This window comes from Pseudonaja textilis, chromosome 2 (assembly GCF_049901715.1).
Source record: "Pseudonaja textilis isolate UNSWEBS1 chromosome 2, rPseTex1.2, whole genome shotgun sequence".
NCBI lineage: Eukaryota > Metazoa > Chordata > Lepidosauria > Squamata > Elapidae > Pseudonaja > Pseudonaja textilis.
Window position 1 is genome coordinate 121,412,517 of NC_141991.1, and position 20,615 is coordinate 121,433,131.

General features: G+C 40.5%; 1 protein-coding gene across 5 annotated transcripts in view; it reads right to left on the reverse strand.

Annotated features, from left to right (window-relative positions):
- Positions 1–20,615, reverse strand: part of KMT2D (lysine methyltransferase 2D) — a 113,355-nt gene that overhangs the window by 75,433 nt on the left and 17,307 nt on the right. For 4 of the 5 annotated variants that reach the window (XM_087925102.1, XM_087925099.1, XM_087925101.1 and 1 more), the window contains exons 2-9: positions 12,674–12,738; positions 10,829–10,973; positions 10,115–10,332; positions 9,239–9,348; positions 4,130–4,292; positions 3,692–3,857; positions 3,477–3,591; positions 1,170–1,318 (exon numbers count right to left, since the gene is read on the reverse strand). In XM_087925102.1, the coding sequence (XP_087781228.1) occupies positions 1,170–1,318; positions 3,477–3,591; positions 3,692–3,857; positions 4,130–4,292; positions 9,239–9,348; positions 10,115–10,332; positions 10,829–10,973; positions 12,674–12,722 (1,115 nt within the window). In that variant the 5' untranslated portion in view covers positions 12,723–12,738. The remainder of the gene's footprint in view (positions 1–1,169; positions 1,319–3,476; positions 3,592–3,691; positions 3,858–4,129; positions 4,293–9,238; positions 9,349–10,114; positions 10,333–10,828; positions 10,974–12,673; positions 12,739–20,615) is intronic. The other variant, XM_087925100.1, reaches the window with a different exon arrangement.

The window sequence follows — 20,615 nt, forward strand, 5'->3', positions numbered from 1 at the left end:
CAAAATGACTGGCCATGAATATTAAACTGTATGATGCAACAGTGAGCATGGATCTAAAAATGTAATGTATAAAGTGGGTATATTTGACAGGGAAAAGAGAGCGAATGATTACAAGTTAAAAAATGCAATGTGAAAAGCAAAAACAGACATAACGTTTCTTAAAGATGTGAGGTACCTTATGATGTGTAAATACCGCTAGAACACAGTGGAAATCATTTGGTATGTTGTGAAGAATGTATGTTTGCCAAAAGAACTGAAAATGGTTGGGTGCAAAAGTTATGCGCCTGCTTCCTCTCTTATATATAGTGATGAAAACATAAAAGTATGTTGAATGTTCAGTAGTAGGAATGAAGTGGGCAGTAAAACAGGGCAAGAGATAAGGTCAAGAATAAGGTGGTTAAGAGAATACAGATTAAATACAAAAATCAAATTAAGATACAGGTAGTCCTCAACTTGCAACAGTTCATTCAATGCCCGTTCGAACTTACAATGGCACTGGGAAAAAGTGACGCATGACCATTTTTCACACTGATGACTGTTGCAGCATCCCCATGGTCACGTGATTTACATTTGGATGCTTGACAACCGACTCACCTTTATGACGGTTGCAGTATCCCAAGGTCATGTGATCTTTTTTTGCGACCTTCTGACGAGCAAAGTCAATGGAGAAACCAGATTCACTTAACCGTGTTACTAATTTAAGAACTGCAGTGATTCGGTTAACAAATGTGGCGAGAAAAGTCATAAAATAGGACAACATTCGCTTAACTAATGTCTCACTTAACAACATAAATTTTGGGCTCAATGGTAGTTGTAAGGTTGGAGGACTACCTGTAGTTTTGTCTCATATACAAAGAATGAAAGTATACCAAATTGCAAAGCCAACACATGAAGGAAGAGTGAACGGCTGAGTAGGCGGCTTGGACAGAATTGATGTTGAAAAAGTTGAAAAGTCTTAAGAGGAAACAATCACATATGACATGATGCATGAATGTGGTGAATGCAAGGACAGATGGCCCTGTGGCTTATTATAGGAGGTTTCGAATTTCAGTGCAAACATATCCTGCCATCGCCCTCACCACCAGGAAACAAGGTAAGCCATCCCTGCAGACAACCCATTTAACTGAAGCCAAAGAGATGGAGGGATGAGTTCAGCTGAAGGAACTCACTCCGGACTGTGCTGCGCAGCCTCTGTACTGTTAGCTTTGCTACAGCGCTGCTCACGGCATCCTTCACACAGAGAGTAGTTCTCGTACCACTGAATGCTGGACTCCAATGAGGATGGGCGGAAGCCGCAGTCAGAACAAACACGGCAGCTCTGGAAGAAAGGAGAAATACAGTCATTCTGAATGGGGAAAGAGCATTTATTTTATTTATTTTTATTTGGGTGGAGCGGGGGGCGGCTTTCACAGACAGCCTGATTCCATTGGATTTTCGTAACAGTGTAACTAATAAACTAAGACAGGGTAAGGTGTATTTTGATTGTGCAAGTAAATAGACCCCGCTGAAGCACCAAAAAATAAACGTAGGCCTACTTGGGTGTGTGTGAGTGTGTGGGTGTATCTCTTTTACTTGGGCAATCAATTCCATTTGACTGGATGGGAAAGACTAGCCATAGTACATGGGACTTTTTCTTATATAAGCATTGCAGAATTTGTGTAAATTGATCCCTGGTTAAGTGATATACAGTAGGTTGGGAATTCTAATCTAAAATACTTCAGGTATGCTTATGTGAGGAAACAATTTCCCTAGCCTAATCACGATGAAATGGGCTTCCCTCCCCACAAGCAGAGAGATTAATTTATCTAAATGTTTTCAATCTACGTAATGCAGTAAAAAATTGAGGTTTGCCAAATTTCAAGATCCCAACCATGTAAAGAATTGTAGTCTCACTCTTTGAAAACCGATATACTTTTGAAATGTTTTCTAGAATGCCTCACAGTAAAAGGACAGGAACTTAAATGTTATATAACATTTTTCAACACTTCAACAGGAAAATCAATTCTGCTCAGGCTGAAGATAAGAACACTTAAAGTAAGGAATCACAGCCAAACATGGTATACTGCCTTACATTAAGAAATGATCTGGATTCTGGACAATCTTTTAAACCCAAACCAGGCTGGTCACTGGAACAATCTTTTAGACCATTGAAAATTGTAACATTCACAGCTTGTTTTTATGAAAAGAGAATTTCTGAATGTTTACAGATGATTCTCTTTGTCACTGTAGTAGTATTACTTGAAATCCTGGTGAAACCGACCTATACAACATCCCTTCAGTGTTTTCCTTTATATACATTATCAATCAATCAATTAATCAATCAATTAATTTATATGCACCATCTCACCAAGCCACCCAAATATAATCCATGAAAGCTCCAGCCTTGCATTTACATCTCTCATACCCTTGCAAACTTATCATGAAAAAGAAACTAGAAGGATTTGCTTTACACTTTAAACTAAGCAGAGTTTATCATTGTAATAACTCCAGTTAATTTTAACAATAGGGCATTGTACGAGCCAGGACTGTAATCCATTTTGTTCCTGGCTTCCTTGAATAATTTTTAACCAATATTAAGTAATACCTTCTCTTTCTGAATGGAATCATGAGCTTTATTTACTTAAAACTTGGAAAACAAATGCTACAATCACCTTTTGCAGCCATGTCAGAAAAAAAGGAGGCAGGAAGGAAATGATGGCTTGTTTACACTGAACTATTGTTTAATGTCATATCCAGAACAGGTTCATGACTATAAACATGACAGGAGCTTAAGGACTGTAATTTACATGGAGTGTATTTAGTTAAGGGAGAAATTCATAGCAGTGTAAGAACATGGTTTCTAATCCTTAAGCCAGCAAACACACTGATACATTTTGGGATTCCCTCCAGACAGCCAATGGACAGAAAAAAATGAGAAGCATTGCCACTGATCTCATCAAACACAGATAATCCTTGACTTACAACAATTCATTTAGTGTCCGTTCAAAGTTATAACGGCATTGAAAAAAGTGACTTATGACTTTTTTTCACTTACGACCACTGCAGCATCCCCATGGTCACGTGATCAAAGGTGGGATGCTTGGCAATGGGTTCATATTTAGGAGCGGTTGCAGTGTCCCGGGGTCATGTGATCATCTTTTGTGACTTCTGACCAGCAAAGTCAATGGGGAAGCCAGCTTCACTTAACAAACATGTTATGAACTAAAACTGCAACGATTCACTTAAAAACTGGGGCAAGAAAGTTTGTAAATTGGGGCAAAACTCACTTAACAAATGCCTCACTTAGCAACATAAATCTTGGGCTCAATTGTGGTCATACGCCGAGGACTACCTGTACTTGTCCTGAACAAAATCAGCAAATACGCACATTTCTTTGTCTGACTGGCTGAGGTTGGGAGATTCAAGATTGAGGAGAGAAAGAATCAAGACGTGGTCCCCTCGCATTTTGCTTATCTGCTCAAAGAGACATAGCTTACTTTGCACTTCCAGAAGTCTGTGGGGAGGCTCTCAATAGCAGGTTTCAAGCAGTAGGTGTGGTAGCATTTTTCACAGGCTTCGCACACTAGCATCTTGCTGTCCTCACCAGACAGCCTGAAAGGAAGAGACATCACACATCCCTGTCAAATCAATGGGTCCTCTTCCTCAGTCCTTCCTGAGGTACTCAGCACGTGCCAGGGGCCTTCACACGCACCTGCAGGTTTGGCAAACCTTGCATTCATGACACTGCCAGCCCGAGCGTTTCCGCGGCGTTACCGTGATCTCCAAGCAGGTGCCATGATAGTGCAAGCCACAGCTAGTGCAGAAGAGCAGATCACGAAGCTCCCCTGGAGCATCGCACACCATGCAGCGTGAATCCTCTGGAGAAAGAAAAGAAGTAGAAAAGAAAACCACTAAAGACAAAAAAAAGATACTGAGGTCAATTCCTCTCCTGTTAATCCTAACCCTCTCTTTACAGCTAAACCCAGAAACACCCCATTGACTCCAGACTTCTCTTGTTCTAATCTATTCAAGTGACTTCGATTTGGCACTAGACAATTCAATGGGTAGACCCTGTCACAATCACAGGAGGAAACCATGGCTAAACGCTCAGAAGAGCAAGTGCTCTTGGCACAATCCTGCAAAGACTTACCCATCTGTACAGCCTGATCGAGATGCTCTGGACACAGAAGTTTCAAACTCTTCATGGATTGGAAGCAGCCACTAGCCGCGGCACAGGGGAAGTGATAGTGGCGCTGGCACCCTTCTGCGTGGCATGGAATAGTAGCACCTTGCCTTTTACAGTGTTCGCATTTCTGAAAAGAGCAAGGTAAGATTATAGCTAGCAGGACAAAAGCACTATTCTTGCACAGAAAAGTAGCCATATCAAGCCAGAAATGTGTCACATATCCAGTGATGAAATAATTGGGGCCAGGCAATTGTGTTTAAGGAAGAATGAGGTATAAACATAATTTAGAATAATACTATTATGATTTCACTTTGGCCATGGTTTATAAACTGTGATCTAAAGACACTCTGGGGGAAGACTGGGGGTGGGAACACAGTACCAATATTCGCACTGGCATTTATTAATTAAATACAAACAAGAAACACACAGACAAAAATAAAAAAAAATATGGCATTTTAAAAAAAAGATGGGCCAAAACACCCAAAATATACAGGGCATATATCTACAAGTATGCATGCTACATGGGCATTTTAATGAATGATAACCATATTCCATTATTATCATACATAGCTAATCTACATTGGCAAAGGGTTCATTCATAAGTTACTAATGACATTAACTCAGCAGACCATAGTGAAGTTTCCAGCACAGAATAAATAGTGCATGGAGAATCCACTTTATTTGCCCAGATGTCAATTTCCACACAATAGTAATATGAAAGTCTGAACATTAAATCTTGCCTCAAAGATGATTTTACCTGCAACAACTTCCTCCCAAAATTGAACAATTATAGGATATTGCACATATATTTGAATTAAACAACATATCTAACATATTTAAGAGGAGATTGGATAACCATTTGTCTGAAGTGGTGTAGGGTTTCCTGCCTAAACAGGGGGTTGAAGTAGAAGACTTTCTAAGGTTCCTTCCAACTCTGTAATTCTATTCTATTTTACCTCTCTACATTTTCAACATAATGATTTATGTAGCTTTTTCTATGTAAACACTGGAGTCCTGTGAAATCTAATAAATTTCAAGTATTATTGTTGGTTGAAGAAATATAATCCAAGATCTTTTTGGATAATGGTATTAACATTGTTTGCCGTTACCATGGCAAAGAAAGGAATGTCAATTCTTTATTCTAAATTGGTTCACTACAACAGAATTTTATGAAGAATAATTATAGGAAAATTATGTCTTAGATGTAATAACTGTTTGTAATAGAATGAGTATTTACAAGGCCAAAAATGCTGCAGATCAAACAGAGATGTGAACAGATGTTGTAATATATTGCCACTGAATCATATTGGGCAGATAAGATTTGTCCTTGAATTGGATCATGATAATTCAATTCATCATTTTCATCTAATTAACATAAAATGTTAGCCCCAATCTAAATTTTCTGCATGGTTGGGAGATTTTTTTAAAATTAATTTCAAGATCTCACTTATTCAGTCCTAACCTAGGATGAGTAAAAGCAGCCAAAGGTCATTTTCTATAAATAATGTACCAGAATCTTCAAATTGATATAATAATAAGAGAAACTATTTTATATCTATTATATTTACATCTCAGAGCATTCCAATTAACTAAGGGTATAATGTATGAATATTCTAGAGGAACCCAAGGAGAATTTCCACCAGGGGGAGCCATCCAAAATTTGAGGTTAGCTAAGGAAAATGCAGAATGATGCAGTTCTAAAATTTGGAAAACCTAACCCCTTCTTTTTAATAAACAACTCTACAATCTATTTTATCAACCTTATCAATCTTATCTATCAATCTAATCTATCTATCTATCTAATCTGAAATTGAAACATTCTTCCCTTAAATTTATAAAGCAGTATATCAATTTTTAAAAAGTATTTTAGAGAGTATAGGAATTCTACGCAAAATGTATAATATTCTAAGAAATACATTCCCAGAGTCTAATCTTGCTCAAAGGATAAAATTTTGATCCTGTCATCTATCAAGATCCAAAGATATTTCTTTTTATATTTTATTTGTGTATATGAGCAAAAAATCACGTGGAGTAAGAATTCTGATAGTTTACATAGTTATCTGTTGGTTCAAATAACTATGTAAGTTATCAAGTCGAAACTGAGTCAATATAGTTATTGGAAAATGAAACTGATCACTGATCGAATTAACAAAGAGATGCAAATGAGTCAAAATTTGCATCAATTCCAACTTGGACCAGTTAACTATGTATTTCCCCAAATACATTTGTTAAATATTAACAATTTAATAATTATTTAACAAGGCTGGAATTGAGGTTTGTAATATAGATATAAATAATAATAACACCACCATACAACATTAATTTATATTCTAAGCAATTATGAGTCTAACAGAGCAACTAAGGTTTAAAACAAATATTTAAAGTTAAACGGGAAGGATGTTCTTGTCTCTTCCTTTTGAACTCAATGAAAAAAAATCCATTAAATTTCACTCAAGATATAGGAGTAGCAGAATCCAGATTAAAGTTATAAATTCTTTACATGATCCAAATTTAGCTAGTTGAAATGTTAGCTGAAAAATTGCTGTAACTTTTAAGAGACCTTTCTAGCATCAAGTGATACAGCTGCAACTCCATTCTATCAAAAATTTTAAATTAACAACTACTTAAGCCTATGCCATCACATGACATTGCATGAAAATTCTCAACACAAGCTGCAAAGATTCTAATATATCTCCTGCATGGCCAATGGTAAGGATATTATCTTTTTTTAAAAAACCCAAAACCCAGGAAGATACCAGATGCCTGACTTCTGATTGGTTAATTAATCTAAAATTCATCTACAGTACTAAGAAATCATCCAAAGCTGCTAGATCACTTTTTTCTAGGCTGCATCAAAACAAACAAACAAACAAAAAAAGTATGGACATTCATCCTAATTATTCTGCAAACAATTCCCAGAATCTGGCATTTTCCCATCTTATTTGCTTCAAAAGAGAATAACACTCTTTTGATAAAAGCTTGGAAGCATTAAAAAAAAATCCAGGATGTTGTTATTATAACGAGTTAACTTGCATACATTAAACACAATCTGGTTCCAAGTTCAGTTTCATTCTGGAAAGGGTAAGCATGTAAGGACACAATTTGCTAGGGGCAAGATTGTTTGCAGGAAGAGTTGAAAAGTTAAGAGAACAAGCAGAGAGTTCTACTTGATTTGTTCACCTGACTCCAATATTGTACTCACTCCTCCTTTAGTAACTATCCCAATCTTAGTGACCATTTGCAAATGTACAACAGTAATAAAAAAAAATCGTTTTTTGACTGATGGGCATTTATGACAAAATTTTATGTGTCTGACACAATGCACACTTGGAGTAAGAAATAACACTGGCAAATCTGTACAACAGACCTTTATCTGAATGAGAGGGTAGCCACCAATGGTCTTCATAGCCTCTCTCTGTTGCACATACACTCTGTCTTATGTGTTCACTTTGCAACCATTCTGCCTAATGATCTGGTCACTGGAATGAAACTAAGTTGCTAAATCAGGGGTGTCAAACTCGATTTCATTGAGGGCTGCAACAGGGTTGTGTTTGACCTGGGGGGGGCATGGCCAGCTCTATGTCACTCATGTCAGGAGTGGCTCCGGTGACCCAAGCGCTCTGCCATTGAAAACGGAGCTCGGGAGGGCCTTCACTGTTTCCAGGACAATCCTGCAGGCCAGATCTAAGCACCCTACGGGCTGGATCTGGCCTCCGGGCCTTGAGTTTGACACCCCTGTGCTAAATGAAGAATGGGTATATTCCTTTCAAGTCTTCCTTTTTAGACATGATGGCAAATTCAGATGAATTTAAAGAGGATTTGCATTTGAAGAGAAGGATGTTATATTATGACAAGACAAATTTAATTAAATAAAATGTAAGCCACCTGTGATAGGAAAAAAGGAACCCCTTCTGATTTTGATCCCTTCCTTTGCAAATGCAAAAACCATCTAAAGTCCTGATTCCCAATATATCTATAAGATGTAAAAATTTGGGAGTTTCTAGGAAGAGATTGGACAATCATTTGCCTGAATTAGTATATGGCTATAATGGTGAACTTATGGCACACATGCCATAGGTGGCAAACACAGCCCTCTCTGGGCACGTGAGCCATTGCCCCAGCTCAGTTCTAACGCGTATGCGTGCATGCGCCTCCTTCTGGCCAGCTGGTCTTTGGGTCTCTGCCATGCATGCACCAGGGGCAGGGGCGCACAGGGGTCATGCATGCATGTGCAGGGGCGGGGCACACACATGGAGGTCTCTCACACATGCATGGGAGTGGGGCGCATGCATGGAGGTCGTGCGCATGCGCAGGGATGTGGGGGGGTCGCATATGCATGCGTGGGGACGTGGGACACGGACACACACACATTGCATTTTGGGGATTCGCGCACACGCACACGCTTTGGGCACTTGGTACCGAAAATGTCAGCCATCACTGGTATAGGGTTTCCTGCCTGAGCAGGGGGTGGTCTTTAAGGTTCCTTCCAACTGTTATTCTATTCTATTCTATGTGTAAAGACATGACTGAGGATTAGATTATGCATTTCAGAGGAGCATATCCTTATTTCTTGTTTCTCCGAGTTTAACTACAGGTATTCTTCCATTTATAAGCATTTGTTTAATGACCTTTCAAAGTTACAATGATGCTGAGCGTACAACTGGTCCTCACCTTTAGGACTGTTACAGCATCCCTGAAATCACAAGATCAAAATGTGGCCACCTGGCAACTGGTGTGTATTTATGATAGCATGTGATCACCATTAGCAACCTTCCCAGGGGGCTTCTGACAAGTAGATGGGGGGAAGCCAGATTTGCTTCACATCTACATAATTTGCTGAAGAACCATGGCAATTTGCTTAGCAACCATGCATGACTCACATAATGACTGCATTGCTTTGCAACAGCTATTCTAGCCCCAATTATGGTCATACGTTAAGGATTACCTGTATTGATGGTACATGACACTGTATCCTGTGGAACCCCTTCAACAAGGAGCCTGCAAAGCTCTGTCCTTGTTCACTAGCCGTTAGAAAGGAACCCTCCCTCCCGCCCTCCCTCCCCCAGGACAGACCTGTGCAATCCCTGAGATGACAGCTTTGTTCACAAGGCTCAGCCACGTCCCTTCTGCACGTACAACTCCAGCTGACCACACCACACACCAGTGATGAGCCCAGAAGTGCCCTGGAAGAAGAAAGGCAAATAAAACAACAGGTAAATGCAAAGGTTAACCTTCCCTTATGATATTAAGAAGTTCAGCCAAGGAGAGGGACCTACGGTTTGAGGTAGCTGATAAGGTAAGAGAATTTGGAATGAACAAGGAGATATAATTGAAGAGGAGGAATGTATTATTCCAAGGACTGCTGCTGCACCTCCATACAGGAACTACCATTTCAAATCCCTAGTCATTCAGAAACAGCTGCTATTCCCAAACCTCTTCCACAAAACAATGGACAGGGGAGAAATTTAGAAGTGTTTTTGTGAATAGACTGAAAGCTTGGTTCTGGCCAAGAAGACCCCTGGGACTGAGTATATGCTGGCAAAGTTCTGCTTCTTTAGACATGGTTCCAAGTCATCCGAGTCCAGTATGGAGACCTTGGATTCCATTTAATCGGAAGCTGAGCCCATCAGGCTTCCCTCTCCTTACCTAATTTACCTTAACTGATACACACACGCACACACACACAGAGGTAAGAAGTAGGAGAAGGAGGGAGGGAAAGAAGGAAGGAAGGAAGGAAGGAAGGAGGGAGAAAATATATGTTAAGGAGCTGCAAGAATTGCCATTCCATTTTACTGACAGCACCCAGTAAGACAGGGGTGTCTACACCTAAGACAGGATGCGGCTTTCAATGGATCCTAAGGAGCCTCGTGTGTTCCAAGTGAACCGCTTCACAATGAATATAAAAACCAGGCTTCCCTTCATGGAAGCTTCCCCACACCCACCACTCACCTGTTGGCTCAAACACCTCCCTTGCTGACACACTGTCTGCAAAGCCAATCAGGGTGAGATCATCATTTCCAGCTTCTGTAGAGGCAGGCTGCTTTCCTTCTGGCAAATCAGAAAGGTCCGCCGTCCAGCCAGGTGCAGGATCAAACCGCAGCAGTTCTCGCTGTCCGTGCAAGCTCCACTTGCTGCAGTTACAGAACGCACAGCGTTTGGGTGGGAGGCTGAAGGAGGCAAGCAGAGAAGAAAATAAAAAGCTCTCATCACTGCAAAGGAATGAAAATCTCTCCGGTTCCTTAAGCAACTGAAACGCCAAGCCTTCTTAAGAGGAGCCATCCAGATCAAAATATCAATGGAATCCACCAACTCTCCATAATACATAAACACTCCAGGCTTCTATTATCCCTGGTTACAGCCTTGTATAACCTTGGTGCTCTCCGAGCTTGGTGGCTTTCTTGCAGGTGTTTCATTTTGTCTGCAAAAAGAAAACCCACCAAACTTGGAGAGCACCAAGGACCCCGCAGTTCAACCCTGCACTAGTAATGTCCTCTGCTATCAGAACCATGTATACTCCACTTCACATTCAGTGCTATGGTGCAAGCAAGATCCTACAAACGTCAGGTTGAACCTCTGGCATTCATCCAGGCCTACCTACCTCCTACGTTTCAGAGTTAATCAATGAGTCAAAACTACACTACATGGTTTCAAACAACTTCTCACCTACAAGTCTGGAGCAATTCCTCTTTAACATCCACCGTGTCCAATGCTTCTCTCACAAGGCCTTCTTCTGGCGGCTTCAGAGGATCAGCTTCCACACTGCCCTGCTCTTCTGAGGACACAATTCCATCTGCTGCTGCCGCTGCTGCTGCTGCAAGAGGACATCTGTTAAGACTCTGGTGTGTGGCACCTTGGCATAAGCCTCATGATTTCTGCCACACTGCTTGCTCTGAGGATGTCAAAGCATGTGGGGATCTTCCTCCAAATCAGCAAGTGCAATATCTATTTCAATGGATCCTGACAAATAATGATGGGCATTCCCTCAGTTCCAAACTATGAACCCAGTATCTGAAAGTGGAGGGTGTATATAACATATAACTTACACAGATGAGGTACCAGATGCACGACAGACTGAGTGGCATCTTAGAAAAAGAACAAAAGGACATTTCACAGCATTCCACCACACTAGAAGTTCTTTGCAGCCTGGTTTTTTTTTTTCTCCAAATTGCAAAAAAGAAGCAAACTTACATGGAGACTATGCTCACATGTAGCAAATAAAAATTCTGTGGTGATCCTTTCATGAGGAGAGGACATGAGCTACTACCATTTTTGCCCAGTTATGAATGTGGAATAAAATACACCTTTACAAATTATTTCAGCAGAGTACTGGAACCATCCCACATAAGACCTCTCCCAACCAGACAGCTTCTGGGAGTGTTGGGACTGTAGCCCTCAGTATCCTCATACAGTTTCTGTGTTTATAGGAAATTGTGGGCGTTGCAGTCCCAACATACCCAGAACTCACTAGGCTGGGGAGACCTGTCACAAGATGAAAAACCAAAACAACTCCTTTTTTTAGCTCGGGAAATTAGATCAAAGAATCACATAACATATATTGTGCTTCATGTTCCTATTCCATTCAGTCCTATTTCACAGAAGCCCATTTCTCTCTCAAAGTGAAACAATTAACACCCCACCACCCTCAGGAAGCAGTCTCTTAGCATGCCGATAGGAAGCCCTGCCATCTGCACAAAGCTTGGCTTGAAAATGAGGAGAAAGTGACTTAGATCAAAGTTTCACAGACTTGGAACATCTAAACCTTTTGACATTTTACTTTGGAAAGAGAAATAAAATATGCCAAACCTCTGATAAGCTGAATCCCCCTTCTTGGGAAAAACAACAGGTAGTAAATACCCTAAATGACCTGTCCCTGTACAAAAGCATATTAAGAACCTACTCATCCGAACTGGTCTGGAGATAAAACAAACTGAATTCTATTCAGCCTCAGTCAAATAATTTGAGAGTAACTGTTAATCACTGCAATTTACTTTTTAACGAGGGTAAAGCATAAATTATTTTCAACTGTCTTTTTTCAGTATTGAAGTATAAAGCAGGTTGTTTATCTTCTTCAGGCTAAAACATGCCCCCTCACCATGTCATCTCCCAACTATTTGGCTATGCTAGAAAGTGGATTAACTGTAGTCCAAGAGATACGTAAATGCACCCTCTTCTTAAGCACAAAATTGTTGGTGACAGCAGAGTAAGCTCAGGTATTAGTCAGAGTGAAGTAGTCATTTCTGTCGGACAGCAAATCCTGAACCCCTAACCTACCCCCTAAACTAGCCTGCGGTCCTTAGGTATGATACATGCTACTGCCATTTTGCCAGCATCAAAGAAAAATTCTGACTAGCCACTGTTGGTGTAATTTGGAGGAGGATGTCATTTGTTCTATAACTGCAGCTTGCATGTTTTCTAAATACTACTATCCACCCATCTTCATGCTGTGTGATGTAATATATCTGCCTAAAACTGCTCATCAAGAGAAAAGACCAAAATGGGCATACCTACCTGGTGTACCAGAGCATTGGTCCTCACCAGGTGGTTTCTGATCATCCATCCTGTCTCAAAGAGACCTAGAAAACAAGAGAAAACAGCTCATTTCACTTTCTTTCACCAGTTCCCTTAAGAAACTGCTCTAATTCACGCTACACACTTTGTGCTGCTATTGAACAGAGTGTTAATGGAGCAAAGTGGATGCTTCAAATCATTTTTCCTTATACTGTGTCGATTGCTGAGAACTGTTTGGTTACAGTAAGGTATATGTATAATAAAAACATTCATATAATAAGACTATGTTAACACAGGCACTTTTATAGCCCACTTGTTTTCCATAGTCTACTATTTGAACGATTAAGTAAGGATACAAAACAAAGAATGGCATGAGCTTGGGACTAGGGCAGCATTCCTTGATCTGGAATCTGGTTAGTTGTGAGAACTACAACCCCCTTGTCCATTGCCATGCTGATTGCCATATTCAGGAGTTACAGTCTCGCCCATCTAGAGGGTATCGGATTGGGGAAGGCCGGGCGACAGCATAAGCCATGTGAAAAGAATAACTCTGGGGGAACAAAAAGAAAGATCAGGTTACTGACCTCTCTGATATTGAAAACCCCAGATCAATGACATCCAAGCATGCCTGTGTGCACATTACCAAAAACAGTACCGATTTCTGGGAGTTTTGCAAGAGTCCCGTCCTGTCCCCCCCACCCCAATAATTCAAAAGGAGTAAACATCTGTTCTGAATCAAAGAACAATTGGATCAGAGTTGCCTAGGATTAAGAACTCTGCAAGAGAATGTTCTCCTTTCAGTAATTAAGGCTTGCCCTACCAAGCAGCTGTAGTTGATACAAATGGTGGACGACAAACTCAGTACAGAAAGTGCTCGGCTTACAACAGTTAGTTTAGTGACCATTCGAAAACAACGGCATTGAAAAAAGTCACTTATGACCATTTTTCACACTTATAATTGTTACAGAATCTCCGTGGTCATGTGATTTACATTCAGATGTTTGACAACTGGTTCATATTTATGATGGTTGGAGTGTCCTGGGGTCATGGGATCAACTTTTGTGATCTTCTCACAAGCAAAGTCAATGGGGAAGCCAGATTCACTTAACAACGGCATTACTAATTTAACAACTGCAGTGATCCACTTAACAAATGTGGCAAGAAAACTTTTAAAATGGGGCAAACTCACTTAACAAATTTCCCACTTAGCAACATAAATTTCGGACTCAATTGTGGTTGTAAGTCGAGGACTACCTTTACAGTAATTCTACCCTAATCAACATAAATGTTAAGAAAATAACCCCATCCCTTAAATCTTACCTATGGCAACCCTTAATTTCAAACATTTATATTGAAAGAAAAACACGATCAGATTTTAGTATTAAGCAGCCTTGTCCAACCTGGGCATTCTTCAGTTGAAGCCCACACATCTGAAAGTGTCCCAAGCAGGGAATGGTGCTATAAAGTTTAGCATATCCAAGGCAGAAGTAAAATTCTTTATGCAACTAAATGTATTTGTGTTATTTTGAATTTAGTGTTAAATTCTAAAGGCTATGATAGTTTCATAGAAGTAATATTTTCATCCTTACGGTGCAGAGATACTTACCATTTTTAAAAATGTTATCTTAAATGTAATTGTAGTAAGTAATTGTAATAAGCATTAACACAAACATCCACTGTGTATAACACAGCATATTTATTTTGATATTCTTGCTACTAGATGTCATGTACAAATGAAAATAACATTACGCTGCAACCAACACAAGATATGTAAAACTGCTAGTGGTATCTTCACCCAAGCTCGCAAATCTTTTATTTATTTACTAAAAATTATGACTCCCCAATCACCCAAGAATTGGCTACAGGCAACAAATATGAAGAAAAAAACCCCAATTGTTTGTTTTTTAAAACATACTTTAAAAAAAAACTAAGAATCTTCCCAAAGGGCAGTAGGTAATAACGGCCCTGTGGGAAAGATATAGCCTAGCTAAAAGGCTTCTGAATGTAATTTATTGTAACTAGGCTTCTTAGATGGATTTTAAATAATATATATTTAATAATAATATAGTACTGCAGTAATCTTAATAGATTATGTTTGTCTTTGCCTTACAACATCTCCATCTTTTAGTACAACAGCATGAGATAAATCCAAACATATACGTTTTCCAAAGCAGAAACTCAAAATGTTCAGCCCTAAAACTCCCAAATGCTAAACACAAGTGAAACAAGTTTAGATCACACTATTTCCACAAAAAGAAAAATGAAAGGCAAAAAGCTAACAATATTAAAAGTTAGAAATATCACCTGAAACATATAACATCCCATGTGTTAGATTAAAACTCCTGAAATCCCTAGCCAGTTCCAAATATATTCTGACTCATAAACTAAGAAGCAGTGTCTGCATCTCTCAAATTAATGTCCCTTCAGTAAATAAGAACCATACTATTTGTTATGGCAAACAAGAAAATGGATGAGGAAATGGGTTCCATTTGCCCTGATAGGTATGTTCACATAAATTACCTGAAAGTAACCTTCAGAGACCATCCTGCTATTACTAGAGCAATCAGTTTGTTCAATGAACCATTTAAAGGTCTTCTATAAAAACCGTGCAGCATGCCTAAGTAAAGTCATTTGTGTTGTGGTTTTCCCATTTCTATGCTCATCCTAATATCGTAACTTAAACCAGGACACACTTTGTTCAACAAACCAGATTCATTCTGGCAGAAGCAGTATTTCTGATTTAGTTTCCATTCTTTTAACATTTCAGGTTTGGGCAAGATACAAAAATAAATTAGGATTAAACCAGGAAACCTATAAAATGCATGCTATATTTATCCATCACCCAAACAGTAAACTACGATTGCAATCAGTAAGGCAATGGACATTAAAAGCGTACAATCCTAAAACAAACTGGTTTATTCCTTTACTCCATCCACATGTTGTGGAAATGTATAATTCACAATATTTTTCAGTCAATGGCAACATCTGGAATTTTGATGGGAATACATGGGCATTCTTACAATATTGCCATGGAGAACACAGCCAATTATATATAGTACATCCATTTTCCAGAAGACAAACTGGTGAGATTACTCTCTGTTGAATTCAGTGATCTCGTCTTCATTATTCTATAATTCTCCATCATTCTAAGCCAGTGGTAGTCAACCTGGTCCCTACCACCCACTAGTGGGCATTCCAGCTTTCATGGTGGGCGGTAAGGGGTTTTGTCCCCTACTTTATAAATCCCCATTACTGTGGAACCAGTGGGCAGTTAGAAAATTTTACTAACAGAGATACAAAAGTGGGCGGTAGGTATAAAAAGGTTGACTACCCCTGTTCTAAGCTTTCAAAACTGTCTATCACCTTAACATGTCTTTGACTTTATGGAGAGGATGATCATGCTTCTACAGAATTTTTTAAGATGCTTATGTCATTTACATAAAGATGATGATCAAAACTGACATGTTGCTTTACAGTAATACTATTTTATCATTTAATTAAAATAAATAGGAATATAAAATCAGATGGTCCAGGAAGGCAAGTTGGGTACCCAGAATCTACACAAAAAGCTAACAGGAAACAACTAGCTAACTAATGGGACTGGGTTAGGGATTTCTGTTCTCACTGTGAGTTGTGTTGTGGGGGGAGGGTGCACGAGGGGGGTGCACGAAGGGAAGCTCAGCCAATCTCATTGTACACATGTTGTACTCTGACAAGAAAAGTAATAATAATAATAATCCTTATTGCCTTAAAAATTCCCAAGATCTCTTGTGCGCATAACATTAAAGTGGATTTATGGAGAATGAAAAGCTATTATTACATTGTACCCAAACATGATCACGGCTATTGAATTTCACTCCACATTTTTACTCTTCTGTGTTCTTCTCTAATTATTGCCTCTAAAGTAGATTCTGCAATCCCAACCAAGGAAAATTACCTCAAGGCAAAACCATTCACAAGCAACTGGCCAGTTTAAGACAGCTTCCATCCCTACCTGCGAAGAGATAATACTGTAGTTCTGATTCATTGCTATAATCCAGGAAAGTGACACCTGCCTCACAGCAATTCCTTCAAAACAATAATTCCCAATGGAAGAACTGCCTTGTTAAGGGGACAGGAAGAAGCCCTCCATTATCAGGAAGAGGTGGGCAAAGTTGTAGAAGGTCCTTTGGCATTTATACAGACTGACCTCAACTAAAAAACATAGAGAGCAACAAAAAATATTTCAGCTGATGTTCCCTCTAAAAGAGGCAGGGGTGAGAAAGAGCAGGAGATGAAAATTGTAGAAAAAGCAGGGATCCCAACCAGTGATCGGATTCAAAAAAATTTACTATCGGTTCTGTGGGCCTAGCTTGGTGGGCGTGGCAGGGGAAGAATACTGTAAAATCCCCATTCCCTTCCCACCCCACTAACCTGCTTTCCAGCTCCGTTCTCCTGTGCAGGGCAACAAAAGAACACCCAGCCAATCAGCTGGGACTCAGGAGGCAGAAAATAGGTGGGGGTGGGGCCAGTCAGAGGTGGTATTTGCCCGTTCTCCAAACTACTCAAAATGTCCACTACCGGTTCTCCAGAACTGGTCAGAACCTGCTGAATACCATCTCTGATCCAAACCCTCTGGCTGTACTAGCAGGATATCTACCACAGAATGAAGATCTGTGAAGCTCATTAAGCCAAAGTAATTAGAGAAAGGACTAGAAATCAAACGCCCCGCGGGTCACCTTCATCTATACTTTTTCTTTGGCCATTTGACTATAAAAAATAGAGAATCCAAGAAACGGTAAGATACAATATGGTGTCTTAACAGTGCAACTCGGCTTCCATCTTTATCAGATCCTTACGGACCTCAGCAGATATTAGAGCAGTGGTCAGGGAACAGGGGTAAATTACCCCAAATGGGGTAAAAGTGAAAATCTGGGGGTAATGAGGAGGTTGCGCTGGCCAATGGCGGAACTATCGGCATAGCAGCAGTTATTACGGTCCATTATAGCACGGACGGCCAGTGTCAGTGTGTGTCAGTGTCACCGCATCCTCCTTCTCTGCTCTGCTCCCCCCCCGCTCTCTCAGTGGACTGCTCCAGCGTTTACGTGTATGGCGCAAGCGCTGTAGAGAGAGCGGGTACCACCTGATCCAGAGCCGCCATCTTCAGTCTGCCTGCGAGGAGTGTCAGACGAAGAAGCGATAGGTAAGGTTGCCTTACCTAACTGTGTGCGGGCGCCGGGCGGGGAGGTAGCGGAGGGAGTCAGCGCACCCGCTCTCCACCCGCTCCAGGGGGCCGGCAGCGGGCTGGTGCGCTGTGTGCACACCGCCCGCTGCCCTGCTCCCTTCCGCTCACCTTCAGATGCGGTGAGCGGGAGGAAGAAGAAAAGCCGCGCCGACCGACGTGGGATCGAGGTAAGGTGAGTATTTCTGTGTCTTGCACCCCCCATCAGGGTCCATCTCCTGTACTGCCGCTGCACTGCTACTGAGAGTCCATCTCCTGTACTGCCGCTGCACTGCTATTGTGGGTCCATCTTCTGTCTGCCAAGTCTCCACCGTTCTGTCCTGTCAAGGTATGAGCAATGGCTACCCACTCTAGCTCTAACTACATGACCTTAAGCCTGGTTTGCGCACCACCTACAAAAAAGCCCCCCAACTCTGCCTTGGCTGTCTCTAGCAAGCACATCATTGCCCACACCACTCTGCCAGCCATTGATAATGATGATGATAAAATCCTCTGTGAGATAGCAAAAATATAATGCAACTTGCTAGGCATGTTGGACACCTAACTACTCACTATATACCACCCCATGTTATTGGATGTATGATTTCCTTACTTTCAAATCAAGGGGGTAACGTCTGCGTTTATAAATTTTTTGGGGGGTAAGAGGTAAAAAAGTTCCCTGACCCCTGTATTAGAGATACATTCAAAGGTAGTATTGTAACTAAAGAGTTGATATGGTGAAGTGGTTAAAGGCACTGGGCTAGAAACAGAAGAATGGGAGTTCTAGTCCTACCTTAGACAGAAAGCCAGCTGGGTGATGATGGGCCAGATACTTACTCTCAACACCAAGAAGGCAGCAAAAGGAAACCATTTTTGAAAATACTAAGAAAACTGCAGAGACTTCTTTCATGTTGTTACCAGGAGTGAAGACGACTAAAACGTGCATATACAGACAGACACAAACACACAAAAGGAAGAAAACTAGCTGTTTAAATGGTGTAAATAATATGCAAAGCACAGAAGCACCCTAATGCCAAGTGTCCTACTGTGCAGTGATCTGTGAAAGTGGGACTTGGGGACTGTATGGGTGCACATGTAACATCTGTCAGTAGCATCTTAAAACAGATGTGACTTTTCCTGGGCTCGGGGCCAAAAAAGTGCCTGTGCGCACTAAAAATCACACAGGGCTCTTGAAATTTGGATATGTGCACAGCTCTGCCAAACGGGATGAACAGCATAGAGAGGGCAATTAATTCATGCAAGGAAAAGCATATATACAGAGCCAGGCAGAGAGAAGGACAGGAGAGGGACTTGGAGAAAGCTAAGAGGCCAGTCACTACTGGTTCCTTTGAGATACTTCTGATCACTTTGCAAAAGTGTTACACCCAAGCTGTGTTCCCACCTCATTTTTATTTCCAGCCGTGCTCTTTAGACTTCAGTTCAGGCAAGATTCTGTAGGCCTCGTGTAGAAAAAGTAGCTTAGCCCGCCTCCTCAAACCCCCCCCCCCTTTTTTCATTTTTCAAAGGACATTAAACCAAACGGGGAATTAATCTGAAGTTTCTTGAGAAGATATCCTCCTCTTATTGATACAGAGATTTTGTCACATGCTCCCTTAATAATAGTGACTTCATAAAATAAAGCATACAAAAGCTTGTATGGGGTAAGCCATTTGTATTGGTTTAGATTAAGTGCCCTGTGAACTTTTCAAAGTGGTAGCTGCAAACATGGACCACTCCTGAAATGTAACTTAGAAGGCAGCTGCTTAAAACCTTATGGAGGGTGGTGACGGAGAGGAGGCTTTTCCTAAGCCATTTACTTTAGGGCCTAGGTTCCAGGCAAGGCCTTGTAGCTCAAGAGAACCCAATACTCCTTTAATCATCAGCTATCTCGGGCCTATTTCCTGATGCCAGGATGACTAAAAAGACACGTATGTCGCTCTCTGTCCTTTCTCCTGTCCAAATTGCACCATACCTCTTTCTTGCCCTACTGAAAAAGTTTGGTTTTGCTTTTTGTTAGGCCTGAATTGCACGATCGCCATAGCAGCGGAATCCTCGACTCTTGCAAAAGGAAACTCCATTTTGAAGGAAAGATTGAACTGGGCACCTTTTCAAACTAAGAGGAGGGTGAGAAGCAAACAAAGGTCACCGCTATCAATCTAGAATTCATTGCTTTGACCTATATCTAAGCCAGTTCAAATCTAGACTCATCTTGTAAGGTCACTATTTTCAGAATTAGCTTGAAAGACAAGACCCTCACAAATCCAGACCCATTAGTTAATAGGTTTATTATATAGAACCTCTGAGCCAAACAGAAGTTTTAATATAACTTGATAACTATGCCATATTGGTGAAGGTCACATTTAAAAAGAGAAACTGAGTTCAAACAAGCAACATTATGGCCTGACACAATACAACCAGTGTTTACAAAGCCAGTGAATTGAGCCAGGTCTCCCTTAAGTCAAATTTGATGTCCCTTAACTTCATAGACATAGCCATTTACTTTACTTTCCTGGCAACAACATGACAACTGTTTGCTATTGTCTTATGTCAGAATATGTTTTTTGAATTCCCAACCTAGCCTACAGCTATAACATTTCTTGGTGTTCTTTCATCCAAGTTTTAAGCAGGCCTAACCCCGCTCAATTTTTTTTCAAATCAGCTAAACTCAGCTAGATACCACTAACTGCGGTAAGAGTAAACACCTTAGCGAGAAATAGAAAAAGAACACTGTAAACAATTTCA